Source organism: Suillus subalutaceus, assembly GCF_016647625.1.
Source record: "Suillus subalutaceus strain FC151 chromosome Unknown DFJ58scaffold_224, whole genome shotgun sequence".
In the NCBI taxonomy this organism is placed as follows: domain Eukaryota; kingdom Fungi; phylum Basidiomycota; class Agaricomycetes; order Boletales; family Suillaceae; genus Suillus; species Suillus subalutaceus.
This window is the reverse complement of record NW_024540473.1, coordinates 27,407-50,421: the sequence shown is the minus strand read 5'-3', so window position 1 is coordinate 50,421 and position 23,015 is coordinate 27,407. Positions and strand designations below refer to the sequence as shown.

Here is a 23,015-nt window from a genome sequence, read left to right as displayed (position 1 = left end):
CCTCATTTGGGCAGACCCTTTGGAAAGTTGCTGACCACACGTTCCTCAAGCTTCAAGGCCAATTGTTGTGGAAGCAATTCCCATCTCCCTAGGCACACAAGGGCTTGTCTCTGTCGCCTACCAGAGCGTTCCCACAAGCTTATAGCTTTCGGTGTCTAGCATGGCACAGAGTTCATCCAATGTCCAGTCTAGTCCCTATAGTTCACAGCGGAGACATGCTTCCAAACATCGTTTCTTCGTGGTTGAACTGTCACAAGCTCTTTTCGACTTCGTAATTCGACTTCTTCCAGCCCAAGAAGAGATGGCTGTAAAGGAAGATGTCAGGAAACTCCTTGAGCGGTTGATTCGCACAATCGAACCTGACAGCCGACTGCTATCATTCGGAAGCACGGCAAACGGCTTTAGCCTTCGCAACTCAGGTGAGCTTGGAATAGCTTGTCTCCTGCTCGTAAAGGCTACAGTTTGCTATAGATATGGATCTGTGCTGCCTCATCGATTCCGCAGAGCGTCTGTCTGCATCCGACATGGTTACGATGCTCGGCGACCTCCTAGAACGCGGTTAGTTGGATTGGAAACACGTGTCGACATTCATTTACCATGCTACTAGAAACCAAGTTTCATGTCAAGCCTCTACCTCACGCACGTATACCGATCGTCAAGCTTTCCTTAGATCCATCTCCTGGGCTACCACATGGTATCGCTTGTGATATCGGTTTTGAGAATAGACTCGCCCTGGAGAATACAAGGCTGCTGATGTGCTACGCTATGATCGATCCCACTCGTGTGCGGACACTAGTTCTCTTCCGTGAGTTTAATCACGGATTATCATTATTTGTCGATGATTCAACAACTCTGTGATAGTCAAAATATGGAGCAAGCGGAGGTAGGGGTATCCAGTTATCTGATGCTTTCGCATATTCTTATCATCTCGAGCAGAAACATCAATTCTCCGTACCAGGGAACACTATCATCCTACGGCTACGTTTTACTTGTCATATATTTCCTCATACATGTGAAGAATCCACCTGTACTACCAAATTTACAGCAAATGCCTCCCCTACGACCAATTTCTCAGGTATGCAGATTCATTCTTGTATATTCCTCCTGATATCGATCGGTTTCAGGAGGACACCCACATTGGGGGGCATAATACTTGGTCGGTCTTCTTGGCTATCATCACCAGCGAGAGGCCTCCCTAACTTCACGCTGCAGGTTTTTTGACGACATAGAACTCCTACGCCAGCGATGGCAATCATCTAATACCGATAGTGTGGCTGAATTGTGAGTCACTGTTCGGTTGCCTCGTGGTTTAGGGTTTGAATTGATCTGTACATAGGTTGATTGATTTCTTCCGATATTATTCCCGTGATTTTACCTACAATACAGGCGTCGCTTCCATTCGAGGAGGCTTATTGAAGAAGGACAGCAAGGGATGGCAAAACGAGGCAGGTCACTTAGCATCATTGCGTACTTTTACGTGTTGATGGGCCATGCAGCTGACAGCCAGCCGATATAATGACTCCAGAGAGCGAAATCGGTTTTGTATAGAGGTACGCGAACAGTAATCCTTCTCCTACGATTGATCTCAAGTTCTCCGAATAATAGGATCCGTTTGAGATCGACTTCAACGTTGCCCGATGTGTAACAAAAGAAGGGCTTTACCAGGTATGCTAGCCTTTCAGTCTAACGTAACCTTGCTTATCGATAGTGCTAGATTCGTGGAGAATTCATGCGCGCATCGAGGATCCTTGCGATGCGCCCTCGCGCTCTTGTCGCACTTGCTCAACTGTGTGAAGAAAAGGGTGAAGATCCGCAAGCAACGTCACCTCCATCCGTCTTCGTCCCGCCTCGCCTTTCCATTCCTCCCCAGACACCATATACCGTTGGTAGTAACTCCATGAGACCTAAGGGGGCATCCGCTGAGCGACTTTCACCCCAACCTGAGTTCTTTGAGCCTGAAAATAGACATTCGGGCGATAATTGTGTTCCATCTCGTACCCCACCCGAGCACATGGCACCAAAAAGAACCCAGTGGACTAGCCCGCCCCCACCAGAAGCTCCTCCCGCCCACCACGCCATATTTGAAGATCAGCTTGACCAAGGCCTAGCATTGGCAACGTCTTCGACAATGGCGCGGGAAGCCGGGAAACCAACATCATCTCCTGAACATTTTGATCTCCTCAGCGATGAAGAGCGTCGATCAGATGTTACTGAGTCTGATGAAGTCCAATCTGTTCAGTCCTTTACTGAAGGATCGCGTGCAACTCCCTTAGCATCCACGTCCTTTACTGAACCCGCAACGTCTGCTGTTGGACCTAGCATCCGAGGCAGAGTGCCCTCGAAATCCTCGCATTCCAGTGACAAAAATGCGGTTCCGTTGATCGCCAACGAGGCCACCTTAATTGCTTACAAAGCTGAGCTCATCCGTCGTTCACACTCTGGCCCTCCAAATGGCAAGTCTAATCGTTTTTCCTGGCCCTCCGCCACATCCATTGCATATACTCCTACATTCGGACCATCGATATCTACGTCACAATCCCCCCGCTTGCATGCTCCAGACACGTCTGCTTCGACAAACACTGTATTTTATGAAACCACGGGCACACAGCCGCGCTTTCCCACGTATCCCTTACCCGCACCCGCACCATCTCTCCTGTCATCTAACGTGCCATTCCACATGCGAAACTATCTTGATCAAACCGTTAACAATACCGCTACAATCGATATCTCCAGAGAACCCTCATCGATCTCCCAGACGCCGTTCACCCATTCACATTCACATACTCCTTCCAGTGCTACGATAACCTCTCGTGTTCAACTCATGCCACAACATCTTTCGGGCTCGCCACCACATTCGCCGCTGCGCAATAGCATGCATGGACGTCTGGGCATGGTATGCGGGCCTGGAAGTGACTCATCTTCGCTGACATCTGGAAGTTGCTCACCGTCTCCTTCACCGACTCTGCACCAGCAGCATGCGGCCAATGACTTTTCACGATATAACACGTTCAAGATGGTTGCCCCTCGCCTGAGACGCATTCATGCGGATCCAGCGATGGTGGATCTAACACCTGATGTTACTTTGCGATAGCGCCAGGCTCGCATCGATCGGGAGAGAAATTACTTACACGAGTGCTTATATAGACCACGTTTTGACCTTACCATAGTCTAGGACCATCCCCTATTTGCGCTCGGAATGTAGTCAGGCAACGAACGGTCACATTTATTTGTACAAACAGGAGACGGATGCATGGACTACTGAAGAGGAATGGTACCGTTCTACTCCTGAGCTACGAAAGGGTTTGCAATCTCCTCTGAGCCGTCGACGGGACTGAGGAGGGTGATGGTGGGTCCCCGAAGGACTACGAGGTTCAGCAAGCGGGTTTGAGGTTCTGGCTCTAGAGGTCGACTGTCAGCGGTGTGTATCCTGAAAGAGGAGTTCTGATGGCAGCACCATTAATTTGTTCCTCGACCCCGTCAAGGACGAGATTGAGCAATTGATCGTAACCCTTCAGGATCCCGGTCACTGAATAAAAAATCTGATCAGACGATGATCGATTATGTTAATCGACTGGCTACCTTCTCTACCGCCAGTGAATTTGACCCTTATTCTCTCATTGACGTACTTGGACAGGTCGAGGATGGCTTCCCGCTTGCCTTTACTTGAGTCTTTCCAACATGAGGAGCTACTCAAATAAGGGTTCTGGGGTGACTCACTTGACATCGGATGAAGCTGGAATTGGTCTACCTCGAGGCGGAGGACCTCCACGACCACCTCTAGCTGGAGCACGACCCTGCAATTGAATTAGATTTTTAGCAGATGAAACCAATAAGACATTTAATCGTACGCGATCTGCCATTAATTGAGTGACTTGTGTGCAAGAGCACAGCTTACTTGCTTGCAAGGCTGTTGCAGGCTGTTGGCAGCAAGACAAGAAAACGCAAAAATTGAAAAGCCGCTTGTTTGTTGAGTTGAGGGTTTCTTCATCGTTTCGACTCTGCTCTTGATCCAAATCATTGCTACTTCTCCTAGCGTCAACGACGCTTTAACTGATCTCTCTTCTTGCAAAATCGTGAACCATCTCTCTTTAAATATCAACGACTGTCACGTTGCTGCAACGATTCTTCAATCATGAACGCCAGCGCACTCCTTGCTAATACCCTATCTCCAGGTGGGCGGCCGTAGGCCACTTTTCAATTTTCAAGACTTCATTCTAAACTAATATCTGCCTTTGAAAGATGCTGCAACGCGTCAAACTGCTACTCAGCAACTTGAGAGCGCTTCTAGGGAGAACTACGTGTGTTCAACCACCCTTTTGTCCATTACCCTTTAGCATGCTCAGACTTCTCACAGCCGGTGTATATGTTGATGTTATCAGATGAGCTACGCAACGAGAATTCTCAAATCCATACCCGCAACGCTGCTGGTCTTGCACTCAAAAATGCTCTTTCTGCTCGTGTACGTAAAACGCGTTCCTCATGACCTGTTATCTTTACACATCGTGTATAGGATGCAACGAGGCAAGACGAATACTCTGCAAGATGGATGACCCTCGATGTCGACGCTAGACAGAAGATCAAGGAGGGATCCCTTTTAACTCTTGCATCTCCTCAACCAAGAGCAGGTGCAGTGGCTGCCCAAGTTGTTTCTGCGATCGCAGCCGTAGAGTTGCCCGTCGGCCAATGGCCAGATCTCGTTGAAATCCTCCTCGGTTTTATCAACACGTCTGATGACACGAACTTGAAGATCGCCACCTTGCAAGCTATTGGTTATATCTGTGAAACTATAGTACGTTCACCTTGTGCCACTCAACCGCTTTGTCCTCATCTCGCGCCACAGAAACCGGAGGTTTTAGCATTGAGGTCGAACGAGATTTTGACGGCTGTAATTCATGGCGCTCGCAAGGAGGAGCCATCATCGGAAGTACAGCTTGCTGCAGTCCATGCGCTATTTAACTCCCTGGAGTTCGTACGGGACAATTTCGACCGAGAAGTACGGATTTCTCGTTTCTCTGGCGTTTGCTTTGCTGACGCGCATTAGGGAGAGCGAAACTACATTATGCAAGTCGTCTGCGAAGCTACCCAGAACCCGTCAGTATCAGTCCAAGTCGGCGCTTTCGAGTGTTTAGTCAAGATTATGGCACTGTACTACGATAAGATGGCATTTTATATGGAACAGGCCTTGTTTGGCGTACGACTGCTCGTTTATCCTGCCCCGAGTCCTCCTGACAGAACATACTTTCCAGCTTACTGTGATGGGCATGAAGCATTCTGATGAACGGGTTGCACTGCAAGCGGTGGAGTTCTGGACTACTGTATGTGAGGAAGAGATTGAGCTTGCCCACGAAGCACGAGAGGTACGCGGCATGTACATATACTATTCGGACCAATCACGCTATTCCGCAGGCTGCCGAATACGACGAGCCGCCCGAATTGGAGTCTAAGCATTTTGCCAAGGTTGCCCTGCCGGAGGTAATTCCGGTTCTTCTCAACCTTTTGACACAACAAGAAGAAGACGCCGACGAGGGCGAATGGAACCTTGCCATGAGCGCCGGCACTTGCCTCAACTACATGGCTCAAGCCGTCGCAGATGCGATTGTTCCTGCTGTCATCCCCTTCATCGAGGCACACATCAAGGCCCAAGACTGGCACCAGCGCGAAGCAGCCGTAATGACATTTGGCTCTATTCTGGACGGTCCTGATCCCCAAGTTCTCACCCCTCTCGTCAACCAGGCGCTTCCCCTCCTGATCGGCATGATGAACGATGAGAATCTCCATGTGAAAGATACAACAGCGTGGACGCTCGGACGAATCTGCGATCTTCTAATTGTGACAATCAAGCCCGACGTGCATCTTCACCCTCTGATTTCGGCGCTCGTCAACGGTCTTTCAGATCGCCCGCGCATTGTGACCAACTGCTGTTGGGCGCTCATGAACCTCGCCGATCAGATCGGAATTTACCTAGACGAATATATCACCTCCGCTTCCGAGAGCCCGCTCTCACCATATTTTGAGGGAATAGTAAGCGCCCTTCTGCGGGTTACCGAGACGTCAGTATTTTTACTTTTTTGTTCACGTGACCTCCAGCCTGATCTTGTTTCATAGGACCGCAAACGAATCCAACTTCCGAACTTCTGCATATGAAGCTATTACGTCCTATGTCTCCCATTCAACTACAGACTGTATTCCTGTTGTGCAAAACACCGTCATTGCGATTTTGCAGAGAATGGAGCAACTTCTGAACATGCAGGCGTGTTTCCTCACTACATAATTTTTGCTTGCATCTCACATCCGTTTTTAGAACCAGATCGTCGGCGTTGACGACCGCAACAACTGGAATGAGCTACAGAGTAATCTCTGCAGCGTTGTCATTGTAAGTCATGGTGTTCGTCACGTCGCATTCTATCTCACACATTTACAGAGCGTCATTCGGAGGCTCGGCGGAGGCATTCAACCGATGGCTGATCGAATCATGACACTCGTTCTTCAGCTTATCCAAGGAGCAGGAAAGACATCAACAGTGCTTGAAGACACTTTCCTGGTTGTTGGATCGCTAGCTGCCGGTGCGTTTTCCCCCCGATCGCGTCTACCCTAACATTGAGGTTCTTCGCCAGCACTGGAGGCCGGATTCGCACCATACATTCAAGCCTTCCTGCCATTCCTGTATCCCGCCCTCAAAGCACACGAAGATACCCAGTTGTGCATGGTCGCCGTCGGCATCATCGGGGATATCTCACGTGCACTTGGCGATCAGAGCGCCCAGTACGCAGGCGCGTTCATGAACGTTTTACTCGAGAACCTGCAGAGCAACGTTCTTAACCGCAATGTCAAGATATCAATACTATCGTGCTTTGGTGACATCGCGCTTGCTATTGGACCTGCTTTTGATCCTTATTTGAATACGACTATGGATGTTCTGAGACAAGCGGGCTCTGTGCAACCTAACCCTGTGAGCTGGTTATGGATTTCTGAGCGTTTTCAGTCCTGACTTGTGCTCGTTAGCTTGACTTTGATCTCATGGACTATGTCGCTCAACTACGGGAAGGAATTCTAGAGGCATATACCGGCGTCGTTACTGGTTTCAAGAACACCGAGAAAGGTTTGCATTTTCCTTGTAAACTCATCTTACCGCTCACAATCGTCCCTAGCATCCGCACTACTCCCTCACGTGCCCAGCATCCTCGAGCTTGTCCACCAATGTCTAGCAGACGAGGAGAGATCCGACTCTGTCGTAAAACTCTCCTTTGGCCTCATCGGTGATCTCGCAGACTGTTTCCCCAACGGCCAGATCAAAGAACACCTGCTGGAGGAATGGATCGCACATGAATTCCGTAGTAAGCGCGGTATGCAGCAAGAAACGAAGAAGACGCTGCGGTGGGCTCGTGAAGTGAGTATTCTCATCTCATCTCTTCATCTCCAAGAATACTAACCTTCCGCCCAGATGATCAAACGCGCGACCGCATAGACACCTCTCCCACACTAATACACATCTCATTCCTTGCACGCGATCTATCTCTCATTCTCTCGTTTTCTCTCACTTTGTTTTCCTCATCCGTCAGTTCAATCGCCATCTGAAGGAGGCACATGGATATCATTTTTGCATCTGCATGTAATAGAAGACGGTCTTACTAGTGTTTTTGTTCTTTTTTACTCTCCAACGAACTCAAAAGCTCTTGTTGCTGGAGGTGTCGCAGGCAAGAGTGTGTCTACATAAGCGGTTTTGCGCCGTCGCCTTTGTATCCTTTATCGAATCCTCTTCCTATTCCACAATTAGTTAGTTATCGTTCCTTCGAGTAATCAGAATCAGGGGCATCGTTCATGAATCTTTGCGTAATACAAGATTGAATACAAGGAGTACATACATAGCGATAAGATCGAAAGAAAGTGACGACGACGATAAATGGTACACAAAACAAGTCTAAAGCGATCCAGAGAAATTAAATCAAAGTCTGCTTTCCAACAAAACAGTCTCCTTCCTCCATCCCAACGCACCACGCCCAAACGCAGCTTCAAGAGCCTCATCGATAGTCCTCACAAAGAAAAATTGCATCTCCCGACGGACTTCCAGAGCTACGTCATGTTCCACGTCTTTACGGTTCGCCCACGGTAGGATCACCTTGCGGATCTGTGCGCGGTGTGCACCGAGCACTTTCATTCGAATTCCACCTACGGGCGTCACGCGCCCGCGAAGTGTGATCTAGACAGAAATCATAATCAGAACGCACTTTATTGTGTATCAGGGCACGTACCTCTCCTGTCATAGCAATATCCTTCGGAACACACGCTCCGCTCAAAAGAGACACAAACGCGCATATCTAGTCACCCATCAATTCCCTCCCCCCAAAAACGCTACGAAAAACGCACCATAGCAATTCCTGCACTCGGCCCATCCTTCTTCTGCGCCCCAGCAGGCAAATGCAAATGCACATCAATCACATCCGGAACCTTGAGCGGATCAACCCCCCTCCCAGCCGTAATACCCAGCTCAAAAGCATGCGTCTTCACCCAACTCAACGCGATCTCCCCACTTTCCTTGATCACGTCCCCCAAGCTCCCGGTAAGCTTCAACCTCCCCGTACCTGGAAGAGCGGTGCTTTCGACGGGTAAGATACCCCCCTCTCCCATACCAGTGACTACGAGCCCGTATACGACGCCCCGTTTTTCTTCCCGGTCGCGTTCTTCGCCGTCCCACCGGGGTATACCAAGGATCTTTTCGAGTTCGTGGGGTTCTACAGTCGCTCGCCATTCTTTCCTGACACCATTCTCATTCGCGTTCGCATCCTGTTTCTCGTTCCCGTTCTCGTTCTGCTTCGCGTTCCCTTCCCCTCCCATCGTACCATTCCCCTTATCAAGCCACTCAGCCCATTCCACGGCCTTAAACCTGACAACAGCCCCAATCGCCCGCTCCAAACTCCTGACACCCGCTTCACGTGTATACATCGTAGCCACATGCAACAGTGCGTCATCGGTCAGCGTTAACTGAGAATCCGAAAGCCCATTGGCGCAGATTTGCTTTGGGAGGAGGAAACGTTTCGCGATGTGCATTTTCTCGTCGTAGGTGTATCCTTGGGGTGCGTTAGTTTTGATATGATGGTGACGAGGAGGGAAAGCTCACCTGATAATTCCACCACCTCGCATCGATCTAGCAAAGGCGCAGATATCGTGTCTATGGTATTGGATGTGCATATGAAAAGCACCTGACTGAGGTCAATAGGTACATTGATATAATGATCCTGCACCATCCACCCCAATAGTCAGTCAAATCCAGTACGGGTAATACCGACGCGAAGGAAACGCACATTAAACGAATGATTCTGTTCAGGATCAAGAACTTCGAGGAGAGCAGCAGCCGGATCACCATGGAAATTACTATGTCCTACTTTATCCACTTCGTCCCTGTTCAATTTCAACGTTGCAACCATCTTGCTGTAAATTCCAGAGAAGCTTACAATAAGATCACGGGATCGTTTCTGCCGGCTTTCCGGAGAGCTTGGACAATAGAGCCTGGGCCAGATGCCACGTAGGTTCTCCGATGTCCCCTGTCATTAAACTCAATTGCTGAGTAAGGTGAGATAAGGGGATACAGACCGGATCTCTGCTTCGTCCCGAACGCCGCCTAGTGATATGCGCTGGAACGGTCTTCCCAAGGCCTTTGCAATTGATTGTCCGAGGGAGGTCTTTCCTGTTCCAGGGGGACCGACGAACCTGTATACTGTTCAGCGATTATACACATGATATACAAGATGGACGCACAAGAGTATTGGTCCCTTTACGCCCTTGCTCTTCGTTGGCGGGGTGGGGGTAGCACCCGGGAAAGTATCCGTTGAGGGATTGTTCCCTTGAGCTTGAGTCTGAGCTGCATCTGCAATAGCGCGCAAACGCACGACTGCGAGGTATTCCATGAGTCTGCGTTTTATCTGGTCGAGGCCGTAATGGTCTGCGTCCAGTTGCGCGCTAACAGAGAGTGAGCAGAGAACGGGGGATGAGAGAGGAACTTACCGTGCTCTGGTGAGAAAACTGTGGTCCTTTAGAACGTCAAGGGGGGTAGTCGTTTTGTTTGATGGCCATGGCACGGACGTGAGCCATTCAAGCTGTACAATTCTGAGTATAGATTCTTGATATGTCGAGTGTACTCACGTATGAGCGAATGACACCATTCTCAACACTTCCCTGAGGAATCCTCTTCAATCTGCGCCACTCACGAATACCGACTTTGCGCTCCTCTGAACCAACGTCTAGAGCTTCAATCTTGCGGCGTAAATCAGCAAGGTCATCTGCATCTGCCTGATCGTCGTCGTCTAACTCGCTTGTAGCTCCTCCTGTACCGAACCCAGTACCAACACTAGCAGGAGAGCTTTGTAAACTTTGAAGCTCGCGTTGAATTGCTGCTAATTGCTGACGGAGAAAGTATTCCTTCTGCTGACGGGAGAAAGACTCGTCTACGGCTGATGCGATCTTCTTTGATACTTCCTGAATGGAAGACTGTTTGACGAAGAGTTCCGTAGCGCGACGGAGACGGTCTTCTACGTCTGTAGCAGCGAGGAATGCTGAACAGAAGAATTAATAAATGGATATAAGAAATGAAACATACTGACCGAGTTTGTCTGGGTATTGAGATGACACAGCAGCTACGAGGACGTCTGCCATCCAAGTAGCGCGTTGTTCTGAAATGTCCTCTACTATTGCAGCTACTCTTAACCAGTCGTCTTTGCGTTGTGGCTGAGGAGAGTCCTTTGCGAGACGATCGAGGAGTAAGAGAGCAGCATGTTTGAATGCTTCGACTGTGTCTCTTGACGGTATTCCCTCAGAAGAAGGATAGACGACATTATGAACAGGAAGAGTTTCTGATCGGTCTATCTGAATTGGAGTAGGGAAACGAATTCTTTGTATGCCGTGGAGGGAAAGTAGATATGGCTGAGTGGGAGAAGATTGATTTCTTGGTCTTACAAGACGGGCTATTCTTGCAGCAGTTCCGTATGTAACTTCGGAAGGCGAGTCAGGAGCTGGAAGTGGAATTGCAGCGAGAACTGCATCTGAATCATCCAAGAGCGAGAGAATGGCGTCAGCAAGTGAACGACTGATAGGGAGCGTGACTCGAGCAGTTGGTAGTAGAATTAATGGATGAGGAAGCAATAGAACTGGAAGTTTAGGTGATCCCATCACTGTCGTTGTCGTCGAGCTCAATGTCGGTTGTTGTCGAGCTCGTTGTCGTTGCCGGTGACCCGGTATTAAGTCCACTGTCCACAATTCACGTGATGTTTTACGCGGAAGTCATGTGATTACGCGTTCAAAATGAACCAAGTATTGTTCGAACTTGAATTGAACCATCGTGCAAGAAGCTCTCGTCGTCGTCGTATCGACCATGTGGTCGAAAATAAGCAACGCGCTCAAGCCAACCAAGGATATCGACCAAGATCAAACAACAGACGTTTTATCAAGAGTCTACGAGCAACATCCAAACCTATCCGTATTCCACGAAACTACCAAGAAACTTGGTCTACCCAAGAAAGTCAGATCACATCTTCACTTGAGATCAAACAGTCAGTATTTTTTTTTACTACATTGGCTCGTATTCTGACCATTTGAATAGGTTCGCAGGTGTCTCTCGCTCGAGGAAGTTCATCTGACACAGTTCGAGACTCATCTCGTCCCTCACTCGAAGGCAGCGTCAGGTCAATTCTCCGTGATCCAAAGACACCAGGAACTGGTCAAAACGTCCGTTTCTTTTCTCGAGATAACTACAAAGTCATCAGTCCAGACGCTTCAGCTTCCTCATCCGAACCATCTCCAATTTCGTTCGCAGAGCGTCTAGCACGAGTCGCTCGTCCTTCTGCAATGGAGGTATTCGCAGAAGCAGATACTTCCAATTTATTCAACTTGAGTCCTGGAAACGAAATACCACAAGGACTCAAAACACCAATGCTGGACACGGCCATCGAAATTCCAGAAGGTTCCCCTCAAGAAACCTCAACTCCCTTCAAAGGCCACCTAGAAGTACCCGTAGACCCTTCCTTCGCCTTGTCTCCCACAAGCTCTACCTTTTCAGCCGAAATAAGCATCCGACCCACTTCCCCTCCCCCACGAACCCGTCGCTCCCGCGCACTCAGCGACACAGTATTCCAAACAATGCTCAGAAAACACGCACCGGAGGCAGACATCAACGACACTTCAAACGCTTCACTCGTGCTCGTTGCAGAGCCACCAGACCCATTCCGCGCAAACGCAACAACCTACTATACCCCAGGAACAATGATCCCCCCTACCCCTCCCCAACCAACGCATTCCCGCACAGCTTCCAAAGAGGAAGACATCATCTGGAACCTTCGTACCCAACTAGCTCTCTCACAAGAACTCTGCGCGCAGTACGAGATCGACTTGGGAGCTAGAGATGAACTCGTTCAAGCTCTCACCCAACGCGCAGAAGTCGCCGAGAAGGAAAAAGAAAAGAGCAGGAACGTCTTACGCAGCTGGAAGAAGAAGGCAGGTGAACTCGAGCGCATGTGTCGCAACCTCGAAGAAGAAGTCGACACCTCTCGACAAGAAAGCCTCGAGCGCAGCGTCATGGACGAGGCAAGCGGTGAAGCCCTTCGTATGCTCCATCGCCAGATATCACAGCTCGAGCGCGACAAGGAGGCGCTGCAAGACAATGTGGATATCTCTCACCTACGCGATCAACTCCGCGAGAAAGACGCAGAGCTCGACAAACTGCGCGAGGAGATCAAGATCCGGGATGATGCAGAACGTGTGTTGCGTGATGGGATTCAGGAGGCTAGAGAACAGATGGATTACCTCACAACTAATTCTGTGCGGTCTTCGATGGCTGAGGAAGCTCTCATCTCAGCGAACAAGGAGGAACAAGAGAGGCATTCGACCATTGAACACGCATGGGCAGAGGAGCGAATGCGAATGGTCGATGCTCACGAGGCTCTCCAGACAGACAAGAACGCCCTCGCCGACGCTGTCCAGCGTATTTCTTCAGAGTTGGAGCGTGTCAACTCGGAACACGCTACCGCCATCGAAACCGCCGACCAGGACCTCGACGCAGCTCACCAAGAATCCGCAGAACTCCGCAACACCATCGAAGATCTCCAGAATGACAATGAGGCCCTCAAATCCGAACTCGAAGCCCTCGAAACCAAGCTCCTTAACATGGAAGAAGAATGGAGTGAAGGCGAGAACCAACGCGTCGAGCTCGAATCAGAGTTCCAGCGAGCCACCGAAGAGGTACGCCGTCCCCCTCTCCAATTGATCTCACTTACTAACATATCACAGCACGAAACCCACATTACATCCCTAACCGCCGAACTCACCTTCGCCAACGAAAACGTCTCCCGCCTTGAATCCAACATAAAAGAACGCGACGCCTCCATCTCAACCCTCACCGCCACTCTCCTCACACGTACAGACGAAGCCGAATCCCTCCGCGAAGAACTCACCACTCTTAATGTCGAGCATTCCCGCGCTTTCTCCTCCCAAACCCGTGCTCTCCAAGATCTCCAAACCCAAGAAAAAGACCTGCGCACGCAACTCGAAGTCGCAGTGCGGGAAAAGGCAGAGAGCGATATCATGTTGGGCATGAGTAAAGAACGCGTGGGGTCGTTGATGGATGAAGTTGCAAAGCTGAGGAGGACGGTGCATGAGATGCAGCAGGCGAGTGCTGCGCGTGACGTAACTATTGTGCAGTTGCGCAAGGAGCGGGAGAGGGATCGGGAGGATGTTAATGGGCTTAATATCGCTTTGGATTCGAAGCAGCAAGAACTTGAACTTGTGAGTCCCCCGTCAATTACCTTTGTTTCGTGTCTCATGTGATGTTAGATCAAGAGGAAGATTTCGTTGAAGAGTGTCGCGGCGTCAAGTACGCCAGTTTCAAGCAGGGCTGTAAGGCGTGAATCGATGGTTGGGACGCCTTCTTCATCCCGACCTCCTTCGTCCATGTCAGACGCATCGAAAGACGGGAAATCGGACACGCCTTCCGCATCCTCAGCGCCTCGCGCGAGCCTCAGCGCTCTCACCCGCAGCGTGCGTATCAACGCCACCGCCAACCCCCCTGGCAAAATGGGTCCTCCAGCTCCTAAAACCCGTTCATCACTCGCTATAACCACACCTCCCACCCGAGCATCCTTAACTTCATCTACTACATCTCGCGCACCTTCGTCCCTCGGCAAATCAAACACGACTCCGAGACCCAGTGGTCTTGGGATGGGTGTGCCGCGTAGGGTGTCGACAAGCTCTGTAGAGAGTAACTTGAAGACGCCTGTTGCATCTGGCGCGAGGAGGGTCAGCGTTAGTTCGAGCGTGCCGAGTGAGGTTGATGAGAAGGAGAATGTGACGGTGACTGTGAGCGCTAGAGGGGTGAAGACGCCGAGAAGGGCTGTGCCTGCTTAGACTCACTGCACCGACACAGCATCATCATCGTTCGGCTTCAAGTTTCGACACGACGTCGATGCAGACCCAGCAGAGGGTTGTATTAATTTAGACCTCACTCTGCCTAGTCCCGGCATATCACTAATCCCCGCCCGCATATATTCATTCCCCTCAATTTCTCGCTCGCTCTCGGACACATCTGCTTTATGCATATTTTCTTGATACACAGTACTGATCCGACGTACAACATCGCAGTGTCACATTTCAAATCTCAAAGTCGAAGACGATACCCCTCCCTCACGCATCTGCACTGTTTTATGCCATGGTACCGCAGCATTATTGCATCGAATATTTTGTATGCATCCTATCTCTCATATTTTTATCTATTTTCCTTTCATACCATTATTTCTCTCTTACTTTTATTTCCCTCTCGTACCTTTATTTTCCATTTCGTTCTGATTTATGGCGATCTGTATGCTGTATGCTGTGCCTGTTATTGTCTGGCTGTGTGCTTTGTAGTTGATATATCTATGCATCGATGATTTGTGGTTTTTCTTTGCTCGTAAGGTGTAAAGAAACAACCGTGACTATCTTTTCGTTCGAACAAGATTAGCCACTGGCTCGAGGATGTACAGTTTACTGCGCAAAACTAATTCAAATTGAAGCTTTCATTTGAACCAAGTACATTATGGGAAGTTCAAGGACGAGTCAAAGTCCTCCGTGCTCTACACGATGAACACCGAACGTGGGTTACATACAACTTGATGAACTTGGCAGGCACGAGTTCCTACTCCTTGTCACTCCTCGCTGTCAGCGCTAATACTTTTCATGAGACGTCATGCGAACTGTTTCTATGCAAACTACGTAGGACACGGGTGGTGAATATTTGAATCTGTGATTGATGTGGCACGGTGATTGCATCATTGGCGCATCCCTCAAGGCCATCTACTTCACATCGGATCCGACTTTCACAAGGAGTCAGGTGTTGCATCGCAACGCAAGCTGGCGAGTGTCCTGCAATTGCGTCCCGACGCGGGTTACATGACCGTCGTGTGTCCCGCTTCCGCTCGTGATAACTTTTGAATGAAATGCGGGTAATTGTGTCAACGAGTCAACAACTCGCCCTACGCACAGAGATATTTGGTATGGACTTCATTTCACCCGATTTCTTACCTATAAGTATGGTGAGGCTTGCCGGTTGGTATGGCATCTTTGTGATCTTGCCTGTCCTTTCTCTTGGTGTCTCTGCCTAGTACTCAACATGAACACACTAATATCTGTCCTTTACCTTGGTCTCATAGGCCTCGTTACTGCCCTTCGTCCGTCACTCATTGCAAGGGAAGATGGTTCATCTTCCACCTCTTGCCTTTCGCTCCGAAACAGCTGTAATGCGACCACAGTTGATCTGAGCAACTTTTACAACTACACGTCATGTTTCCTCCTGACTGCATGCTCATCAGGCATAGAGAACCCTGCTGAAGTCCTCGACGCATCCAAAGCCCCTGTGACCCAACCCCGGCTGACTGAATCTGTTCGAATACAACTTATTATTCGTGTTCTTTGCTGATTGGTAGTACTGCAGGTCTTCTATGCCATGTCAAAAGGGAATTCGTACATGACGCAACAAAACTACATTGATGCGTACTATAGTCAGATTTCCATCACTCCTAACGGCACCTACCCTGACGAGTAAGTCTCCCTACAACTGATACCAGGGTTCGAATTATTAACGATTTTATTTGTAGTGTCAGTGATATTGTCGATCAATGGATGACCATCGCTGCTTGGACCGGTTTATGCGCCACTGGAAACATTCCTTACACAAACCTTGCTGTGTGTACTCGTTGCTTTTGGACAATAACATCTCTCCTTACATGTCTTCCAGGACTGGCTTGAGTATTCATCTGTCCCTAGAGTATGCCCCGCAGTGGAATCGTGCAACGCTACCATAGCGGCGTCATCCATCCCATGTGTCTCTCAACCGATAACAGACAATGGTTCATGTGCTGAAATGGTCGCCCAGTGTCAATTTTGGGTCACCCAGGGCCTCTTCCAAAATGAATACTGTGTTCTCGCGAGTTTCTGCTATGCGTGGAGCGACACTGATGTTCTCCTGCAAAATGAATACCCGTCCTATATCTCCCCAACGCCCAAGACTAGTCAAGAGGCGACGCTTTCCGAAGCAGTATTCTATAATATGACGGGTGGAGCAGTGTTGATGACTGAACAGAACGCGGTTGATGCATACTATGCAGGCTTGGTATGTTGTTCTCTGAGCGGTAGTGTCAATTTGACGAGCCTTCACAGACAGGCACATGGAAATTGCTTCGGTGGACCTTTTGGCGCAGAGACGGCCCAGAAAACCAACTAACAGTGGGCCTTATCCTACCGCGTGAGTTATCCCGAGATCTCTAGACAATATGACTCAGAATATATTTTCATTTTCAAGCGTTGATTATGTCGTTGATTTCTGGGGTGTCATCAGCGCATGGACCGGTTTTTGCGATACACGCGCTATCCCGTACGCAAACCTAGCAAATTATCTCTCCTATGCCGCCACCAGTGGCTATCATCCAACTTGTTAGGGGGAAATCGTGTCCTAATACGGACTCTGACCCGCGCATACAAAAATTTATTTCGAACATTGTGATATTCTGTCTTTCCAGATAACATTGAGTCGTACCTAATCTACATTAAGTTTGAACGATAGGACAGTCCCTCACTCTCCAGGTCATACTTATTACTGTATCACGAGAGTGTTGTTTAAAATTCATTCGAGTTGATCTTTGGGTAATTGTTTACCATCTTCTTTGCTCGAGAATTATCTTTGTGGGTCAGCCGACTACCAATCAAATACGTATATGGAGTAAAACGTCTCTAGCTTGAGGCGAGCAGCCCAAGAGTGCCCATCACGGTTGCGTGCGTTCCAGCATAGAATGCATAGTAACTCGACTTTGGGATTGCAATGAGCGATGCACAGGAAAATAATCCTCATGCTGAAGCGTCCCTGACGTGCGCGCCTGCCACTTCTCCCGTGACATGCGGTGGTTAATTTTTATGGTCATGTCTCACTCGCTCGTCATCAGCCGAAGACAAGTAACTCATGACTATATTCCAGCTACTGTCGTTCGCACAACCAACCACATCAGAACGGACCAACCCGTCAGGGAGACCTTACCCGCTCGGCGCTTGGCATGTTTAGTTTGAATCTATTATAACTGGTCTTAGTCAAGTGGTTAATTAACATGATTCGAAGTCTGTTCCTTGCAGGATGGTACAGGTTCAAAACCTGGCGACCGTAGTTTTTCCATGGCGTAGCTCGGGCATGAGCTCATGGAGATGCCTTCGAACGTCAACCATAAGACTCATGGCCAAGTGGTCAACAGATTCGAAATCCGTTCCTCTTAGATGGTGCAGGTTCAAAACCTGCTGATGATAGCTTTTTTCTATGATCGCATCTTGGGCATGAGCTCATGGAGAGGTCTTCGAATGTCAACCATAAGACTTGTTACCAAGTAGTCGACAGATTCAAAATCTGTTCCTCCTGGATGGTGAAGGTTCGAAACCTGCCAATGTTAGTTTTTATCTATGGTTGCACCGCCCGGGTATGAGCTCATGGAGAGGTCTTCGAATCGCCCCTATAAGACTCATGAGCAAGTGGTTGACAGATTCGAAATCTGTTAACTCTTGGATGGTGCAGGTTCGAAACCCACCGACAATAGTTTTTCTGTATGATCGCACCTCGGGAATGAACTCATGGAGAGGTCTCCAGACGCTTCACCACAAGACTCATGACCAAGTGGTTAACGGACTCGAAATCTGTTCCTCTTGGATGGTGCAGGTTCGAAACCTACCGACAATAGGTTTTTATCTATGATTGCACCTTGGGCATGAGCTCGTAGAGAGGTCTTCGAATGTCAACCATAAGTCTCGTAGCCAAGTAGTCCACAGATTCGAAATCTGTTCCTCCTGGATGGTGAAGGTTCGAAACCTCTGACAGCAGTCTTTTTCACCTTAGACATTTCATGGTAGTTTCCTCGAAGGTCCATCTCAGCCGGTCGTGACTGCGTGGTACCATGTAATAGATTCGAAACTTGCATGTTTGAAATCCGCCTATGACATTCATTTTATTCGACACCAGGGCTCGAAATCTTCTGAGATCCCTGTTCATGACAAGGAATTAATCCACGATCATTGGCCTCCTTGTTCAAATACCCGAATGGGTTTGGTGTCTAGCAGGATAAAACACGCTGCTTCTTCCGCCATTCCAGTGGAGCTCTGTGGTTTCAAGCACAGTCCAGGTGAGCTTGCTGGAGGGATTGTGGGTAGTCTAGCCTACGTACGTACATGTACTGTGCATCTTTATGCTGCTTTCACAGCATCAAATCGTATCACATTAGATGCACATATATGAGGCCTTTTGCTCCGATCCTTCAAAGTCATAGCCAGGATACTTCAAGCCCGTTTTCAGGAGCGCCTTTGTCGACGTTTTGAATCCTGTGCACCTGGGTCCAACTTATATCATCAAACCTTTAAAAACACGTACCTCGTGCATCCGCGTGCGTCTCGTGTGGTTCTCGTGTGCCAGGGTACAAACTTCAACTTGACACCCACCAATCGCCTGCGTCCGCTGGAGCCCTATTACTGATGGAACAACTATGATTACAACTTGGTGTGAGGTCATGCATCATGTCTCGGACCCTGGGCTCTTTGTCGTCCGTCGACTTGTCATCTCGCGCGATAAGGCCATGGCTATCAGAGTCAACCTAGTTCACACTGGCATTACAGCTTTGAGAGTAATAAATAGTGACATGACTCATTGTTTCTTCAAACTTTCAGCTTGAGCCCCTGTAGCACCCATAAGCAGCGTCGCAGCTCAGCCCCCCATCTCACGCGCATACCTTAATCCGGACCTTGAGCTTATGCGCTTAAGTCCCAATAGGCCCTACTCCAAGGCCCGGCCAGGCGACACGGGAAAGAGAGCAAGATATTCATGTCCTTCAAGAAGTTCACCCAAGCACCATTTACCTTTCGCCTTGAATTGTTTCAACGCCTTCGACGGTTCCGCATGATCAACATAAAACTCCGTGAATGCGGATGAAACAGCCCCAGTGTCTGAGTTCTCCTGGAAGAGGTCACCACGAAGTTGCGCGCTCTTGATATAGTCGACGGGGGAGGCCTCCAGAACTTTCGTCGCATGTTCACGAATAAAAGACAAGTCGACTGCATGCACGTCAACATCTTGAGTTAGTGTTAGTTATGATAACTGATTCGATGTAGATAGACTCGGACTTAAACATACTGGAATATTTTGCTAAAGCAGTGCACGCAGCGGGATGAGATGAAACAAGGCCGACGACAGTAACTCTTTGAAACAAGGGGTGAAGCTTGAGGGTTTGCAACAGCTGAGTTGCGATGTATCGTCTACGAAGACTCCTGTCAACAACGAGCTGAGTGATCCACCCGACCACACCTATGACGATTTGAACTTTCGACAACATCATAATAATGCACATATACGTACCTCCTTCAAAAGACCAGACACTAGCGAAGGCATGTCCGACAAGTTTCTCATGGTGAAAACACGTCACAAGGACAGTGTGATCTGGAATGGATACAGATTGACTTCGCAACTTGCTATCAGTCATCTTGACTGGTTGACCTGAGAAAATGAATTAAGCAAAGTAACAGAGTATTCAACACGGGTGAGAGCTGACCAGGCTTGATGTACTTCGAGATACTGGTTGCATTTTCTCCCCAAATTCCGTAGTTGGTACTGAAGAGTTGCGCGCACGATTTCATGAGATCGTCGGAAATCGCAGTACCTGATATAGCATTATAAGTAATGGATGTACTGGAGGCAGGAGTAGGAAAAAGTTGAGTTACGGACATTGGAAGACGAAGGAAAGTTCTTCTATGTAGTGCTACTTATAGCTGCCTGTGTAAGCCTACATAATAAGCCAGGCCTTTGCCTCATTGCTTGGACTCAAAGCGCATCAAATTTTGCTGCATGCCGCGCACTTAGTAATAATTAAGCCACGTTTAGATCGCTCTCAGGCCTAGGCTGGCACCCAGGTCTGATTACAACTTTAAGTGAAGTACTGTCGCATGCATGATAGGGGCGTGTCATAAATTTCGGTATTTGCCGAAGTCACCTCCAAGTGCCGCGCGCAGTGGCAATCACTTGACAAGTTGATATTATATAACTGGTCGGCGAGCCGATCAGGATGTCGCTCTCGTATACTCATCTTTGGAAATGCAAAGCCACTAGATATATTTTACAATTATCTGCGAGTCCACAACCAGAGCCATCGACTTCAACCGCAGGTCTCACCGTCTATAATACCACAGAGTCTTCTTCAAAGAAAGCCCGCCATCCTTGCACGTATTCTGGATACACATAACCCTACTCAAAAGCTTGTAGGCTTACTAGGGCTAGCAGAGCACATAAGGTCCCATACAGGAGAGGTGACGCGGCAATTTTTTTGACGCCTATTGTGTGCTAATCAACTCAAACAGCGCCCCTGCATCTGCACGACTTGTCAAAAGTCTTATCTGCGCTAATCCCATCTTCATGTTCAAGCACACGCAAAAAGTCATCTTCCGAGTCAGAACGCCCTTATGTGTGTATGGAATCAGCAACCTGCCAGAAACAGTTCCGGACCTTCCAACATCTCTACGTGCACAAGAATACGTACAGCGGGGGTAAACCGTATGCTGCGTGTGCTATCTCCACCATCCAAGTCATCTACTCTAATTTTGTCTTCTCAATGTACAGCAGAAGGTTGCGATGTGGCGTTTGCCAAGTACTATCAACTGCGATCTCTCATCTGCCAAGCACACGCACCCCCAGCTACGAAACCTTACATGCGCACACACCCAGAGTGCACCAAATCGTTCGATACGAACTAAGAGCTTAAAGGTCACGTCAAGACTCATGACGGTTCGTGCACCTTTTAGGTCCGCGTGCATGATAATTCATCATTCACGTTCCACGTGTGCACACCCAAACTGCTTACCTTCATCTAACACTGACCCTACATATTACCCGACATGGACATCCCTCCAAGCTCATATACGCGAGGCCCACCCTCTGACATGCATGCATCCCTCATGCAACGGACGAACCTTCGCTTCCCAACACAATCTACGTGCTTATCAGAGATTATACGAACGACATGAATTAGAAGCCGTCCTCGCAGACTTAGAACCATCAGAAGCAACAGACTTGCCTCGCAAACGTAGACGCGGCGCAGAAGTGGGTAGAGACTGGAAATGCGACAAACGCGAAAAAGAATTGAAATCTGTACGATTGTCGACGGATATTTCTTTTCGATCAATTCTAACGCCATGCACAATGAAAGCCCTCACGATGCATAACAATGTAATTCATCTGGGCCACAGAAATCACTGGCATGTCTGCATACATTGACATTGCTCCAGTGCCTTTGGCTACAAAAAACTCGAAAGGTATCTGGCCAAGACCCATAGCACAAGGAGCGATCAATCTGTCACAAATCCGTCCGAGTCAGACGGCCCTACAACCACCGACACTGATACTGACTGTCCCGACAACAAACCGGCAACTCGGCAGCGCACTTGAGCATCGATTGCATCACCGGATATACTTATTCCCTCCGCAGTCGTATGCCAACGTCAAAACCCGTACGGTGTCCATTCCCCAACGTCGAGGACCTACTGTTATTATCTCCAGAAACTCCGCTTTCCGGTATTTCAGCGTACTGCGATCATATTTTAACTCGCGCATATGATCTTTGTCGGCATTTGAAGGCCGAGCGTGGACTCGTCGGGGACAAGAGCAAGGTAGACTCTTGGGCAAGATCGCATAGAGGCAGCGCTTAGAGATCTTGATATCTGTCTGTTACGAGAGGAGTCTACGGTGTTGTTTAGGTTTTCAATGTTTTCATTTCATACCCTTCTTGATGTGGGAAGCTGATATGTGTTTTTTCTCGAGTCTGGGAAATAGAAAGAGATGGAGGGTAGGGATGGTGTAAATGCATGCAAAGATAGTGTTTGTGATGCGTCTATACCATTCCTATCCTGACATCGACCATATGCATTTCCTGGATCTATCTCAAGTATCTGTATCATCGATCTTGTGCTAATTAATATTATTGTCGCTTAGGTTTACTCCACCTGAACGTTGGCCGAAAGCCTTCAGGGCGCGAAATGAGGAGACTAACAGGCTCGGATTTCTTTCGATAGCATTCAACGATTTCATGGTGTATTGTCACCACGAGATGGTTTTTCGAGGGCATACAGGAGGTGAGTCCTCAGTCCTGCCCCAAGTCCTGTTTAGCTTTACCACTTCGCAGAACATCATTCTGAAATGTTGTTCGAGAGATAAGATGTCGCCTCAAGAAATTGGCTTCGAAAATACTTACGAATGAAGCTGAATTCAGAAAGCTGGCAGCTTGAAACCCTTCACTACCATCGTGTTGGATACCGTGAATCCGTTGTTGTGGCTGGGTGAGCTCCCCTATTGTTTTCTGGCGTCACTCCTGGACACTGAGTGCTCCTCAGGCTACATCACCAACATCGATTGCCACGTTACGTGCAGAGATTCTACAGTCCATCTTTATATCCCTCGCAGTGTAGAACATTATTCGTGCTCAGAGGGTGTAGTTCAT

At 48.7% G+C, this 23,015-nt stretch overlaps 9 protein-coding genes across 9 annotated transcripts; 6 read left to right on the top strand and 3 right to left on the bottom strand.

Annotated features, from left to right (window-relative positions):
* Positions 1 to 11: 11 nt before the first annotated feature.
* Positions 12 to 3,193, top strand: DFJ58DRAFT_710650 (uncharacterized protein). The gene is made up of 11 exons (XM_041383821.1): positions 12 to 419; positions 472 to 558; positions 608 to 805; positions 862 to 883; positions 937 to 1,075; positions 1,125 to 1,156; positions 1,213 to 1,281; positions 1,337 to 1,445; positions 1,497 to 1,550; positions 1,606 to 1,665; positions 1,715 to 3,193. Exons 1-11 carry the CDS (start codon positions 161 to 163, stop codon positions 3,089 to 3,091), a joined length of 2,406 nt encoding a protein of 801 aa, XP_041236390.1. The 5' UTR covers positions 12 to 160; the 3' UTR covers positions 3,092 to 3,193.
* DFJ58DRAFT_821100 (U6 snRNA-associated Sm-like protein LSm7) lies at positions 3,194 to 3,949 on the bottom strand. Its single transcript, XM_041392000.1, has 5 exons — positions 3,849 to 3,949; positions 3,718 to 3,794; positions 3,580 to 3,662; positions 3,455 to 3,526; positions 3,194 to 3,398 (listed from the first exon to the last, which is right to left on the bottom strand). Exons 1-5 carry the CDS (start codon positions 3,858 to 3,860, stop codon positions 3,280 to 3,282), a joined length of 363 nt encoding a protein of 120 aa, XP_041236389.1. The 5' UTR covers positions 3,861 to 3,949; the 3' UTR covers positions 3,194 to 3,279.
* Positions 3,950 to 7,853, top strand: DFJ58DRAFT_821097 (karyopherin Kap95). The gene is made up of 15 exons (XM_041391999.1): positions 3,950 to 4,172; positions 4,240 to 4,298; positions 4,355 to 4,459; positions 4,511 to 4,789; positions 4,841 to 4,993; positions 5,042 to 5,191; positions 5,247 to 5,357; positions 5,407 to 6,050; positions 6,106 to 6,250; positions 6,302 to 6,373; positions 6,422 to 6,563; positions 6,615 to 6,949; positions 7,003 to 7,099; positions 7,149 to 7,387; positions 7,442 to 7,853. Exons 1-15 carry the CDS (start codon positions 4,133 to 4,135, stop codon positions 7,463 to 7,465), a joined length of 2,595 nt encoding a protein of 864 aa, XP_041236388.1. The 5' UTR covers positions 3,950 to 4,132; the 3' UTR covers positions 7,466 to 7,853.
* On the bottom strand, positions 7,854 to 11,257 carry DFJ58DRAFT_821095 (Lon protease C-terminal proteolytic domain-containing protein). Its single transcript, XM_041391998.1, has 11 exons — positions 10,596 to 11,257; positions 10,138 to 10,547; positions 10,000 to 10,091; positions 9,754 to 9,954; positions 9,589 to 9,705; positions 9,450 to 9,539; positions 9,300 to 9,396; positions 9,116 to 9,233; positions 8,365 to 9,065; positions 8,250 to 8,315; positions 7,854 to 8,197 (listed from the first exon to the last, which is right to left on the bottom strand). The coding sequence occupies exons 1-11, from the start codon at positions 11,158 to 11,160 to the stop codon at positions 7,943 to 7,945; spliced, it is 2,712 nt and encodes a 903-aa protein (XP_041236387.1). The 5' UTR covers positions 11,161 to 11,257; the 3' UTR covers positions 7,854 to 7,942.
* A 62-nt stretch (positions 11,258 to 11,319) lies between these two features.
* Positions 11,320 to 14,478, top strand: DFJ58DRAFT_210855 (uncharacterized protein). Its single transcript, XM_041379258.1, has 4 exons — positions 11,320 to 11,540; positions 11,591 to 13,224; positions 13,273 to 13,767; positions 13,816 to 14,478. Exons 1-4 carry the CDS (start codon positions 11,363 to 11,365, stop codon positions 14,383 to 14,385), a joined length of 2,877 nt encoding a protein of 958 aa, XP_041236386.1. The 5' UTR covers positions 11,320 to 11,362; the 3' UTR covers positions 14,386 to 14,478.
* Positions 14,479 to 15,026, top strand: DFJ58DRAFT_210856 (uncharacterized protein). Its single transcript, XM_041379259.1, has one exon. It carries the CDS (start codon positions 14,571 to 14,573, stop codon positions 14,904 to 14,906), a length of 336 nt encoding a protein of 111 aa, XP_041236385.1. The 5' UTR covers positions 14,479 to 14,570; the 3' UTR covers positions 14,907 to 15,026.
* Positions 15,027 to 15,625: 599 nt separating this feature from the next.
* Positions 15,626 to 16,949, top strand: DFJ58DRAFT_719306 (uncharacterized protein; the record flags this gene model as incomplete). The annotated part of the gene is made up of 7 exons (XM_041384600.1): positions 15,626 to 15,683; positions 15,708 to 15,895; positions 15,947 to 16,053; positions 16,110 to 16,197; positions 16,250 to 16,624; positions 16,713 to 16,756; positions 16,814 to 16,949. The coding sequence occupies 7 exons, from the start codon at positions 15,626 to 15,628 to the stop codon at positions 16,947 to 16,949; spliced, it is 996 nt and encodes a 331-aa protein (XP_041236384.1).
* Positions 16,950 to 18,909: 1,960 nt separating this feature from the next.
* On the bottom strand, positions 18,910 to 20,270 carry DFJ58DRAFT_710637 (uncharacterized protein). Its single transcript, XM_041383820.1, has 4 exons — positions 20,082 to 20,270; positions 19,889 to 20,026; positions 19,667 to 19,837; positions 18,910 to 19,605 (listed from the first exon to the last, which is right to left on the bottom strand). Exons 1-4 carry the CDS (start codon positions 20,254 to 20,256, stop codon positions 19,310 to 19,312), a joined length of 780 nt encoding a protein of 259 aa, XP_041236383.1. The 5' UTR covers positions 20,257 to 20,270; the 3' UTR covers positions 18,910 to 19,309.
* Positions 20,271 to 20,636: 366 nt separating this feature from the next.
* DFJ58DRAFT_821085 (uncharacterized protein) lies at positions 20,637 to 22,412 on the top strand (the record flags this gene model as incomplete). The annotated part of the gene is given in 10 exon segments (XM_041391997.1): positions 20,637 to 20,749; positions 20,789 to 20,816; positions 20,884 to 20,912; positions 20,948 to 21,085; positions 21,250 to 21,291; positions 21,325 to 21,678; positions 21,808 to 21,929; positions 21,959 to 22,251; positions 22,293 to 22,347; positions 22,358 to 22,412. Coding segments are annotated over 8 exon segments (1,095 nt in total), but the record flags the coding sequence as incomplete, so codon positions are not given.
* Between the last annotated feature and the right edge of the window lie 603 nt (positions 22,413 to 23,015).

Excerpts from the sequence above, each read along its gene's own strand:
- DFJ58DRAFT_710650 (XM_041383821.1), top strand. The coding sequence starts at position 161 with ATGGCACAGAGTTCATCCAATGTCCAGTCTAGTCCCTATAGTTCACAG. Across the intron at positions 1,157-1,212 it reads ATTGGGGGGCATAATACTTG|GTTTTTTGACGACATAGAAC; the intron begins GTCGGTCTTCTT and ends TTCACGCTGCAG. Across the intron at positions 1,551-1,605 it reads GAAATCGGTTTTGTATAGAG|GATCCGTTTGAGATCGACTT; the intron begins GTACGCGAACAG and ends TCCGAATAATAG.
- DFJ58DRAFT_821100 (XM_041392000.1), bottom strand. Across the intron at positions 3,527-3,579 it reads ATTCACTGGCGGTAGAGAAG|TGACCGGGATCCTGAAGGGT; the intron begins GTAGCCAGTCGA and ends TTTTTTATTCAG. Across the intron at positions 3,399-3,454 it reads GGTCGAGGAACAAATTAATG|AGCCAGAACCTCAAACCCGC; the intron begins GTGCTGCCATCA and ends GTCGACCTCTAG.
- DFJ58DRAFT_821097 (XM_041391999.1), top strand. The coding sequence starts at position 4,133 with ATGAACGCCAGCGCACTCCTTGCTAATACCCTATCTCCAG. Across the intron at positions 4,299-4,354 it reads GCGCTTCTAGGGAGAACTAC|CCGGTGTATATGTTGATGTT; the intron begins GTGTGTTCAACC and ends GACTTCTCACAG. Across the intron at positions 6,374-6,421 it reads ATCTCTGCAGCGTTGTCATT|AGCGTCATTCGGAGGCTCGG; the intron begins GTAAGTCATGGT and ends ACACATTTACAG.
- DFJ58DRAFT_821095 (XM_041391998.1), bottom strand. The coding sequence starts at position 11,160 with ATGGGATCACCTAAACTTCCAGTTCTATTGCTTCCTCATCCATTAATT. Across the intron at positions 9,955-9,999 it reads AGTTTTCTCACCAGAGCACG|CGCGCAACTGGACGCAGACC; the intron begins GTAAGTTCCTCT and ends ACTCTCTGTTAG. Across the intron at positions 9,706-9,753 it reads GTAAAGGGACCAATACTCTT|GTTCGTCGGTCCCCCTGGAA; the intron begins GTGCGTCCATCT and ends AACAGTATACAG.
- DFJ58DRAFT_210855 (XM_041379258.1), top strand. The coding sequence starts at position 11,363 with ATGTGGTCGAAAATAAGCAACGCGCTCAAGCCAACCAAGGATATCGAC. Across the intron at positions 13,225-13,272 it reads TCCAGCGAGCCACCGAAGAG|CACGAAACCCACATTACATC; the intron begins GTACGCCGTCCC and ends AACATATCACAG. Across the intron at positions 13,768-13,815 it reads AGCAGCAAGAACTTGAACTT|ATCAAGAGGAAGATTTCGTT; the intron begins GTGAGTCCCCCG and ends ATGTGATGTTAG.
- DFJ58DRAFT_210856 (XM_041379259.1), top strand. The coding sequence starts at position 14,571 with ATGCATATTTTCTTGATACACAGTACTGATCCGACGTACAACATCGCA.
- DFJ58DRAFT_710637 (XM_041383820.1), bottom strand. The coding sequence starts at position 20,256 with ATGTCCGTAACTCAACTTTTTCCTACTCCTGCCTCCAGTACATCCATT. Across the intron at positions 20,027-20,081 it reads CTCGAAGTACATCAAGCCTG|GTCAACCAGTCAAGATGACT; the intron begins GTCAGCTCTCAC and ends TCATTTTCTCAG. Across the intron at positions 19,838-19,888 it reads TGTCTGGTCTTTTGAAGGAG|GTGTGGTCGGGTGGATCACT; the intron begins GTACGTATATGT and ends AAATCGTCATAG.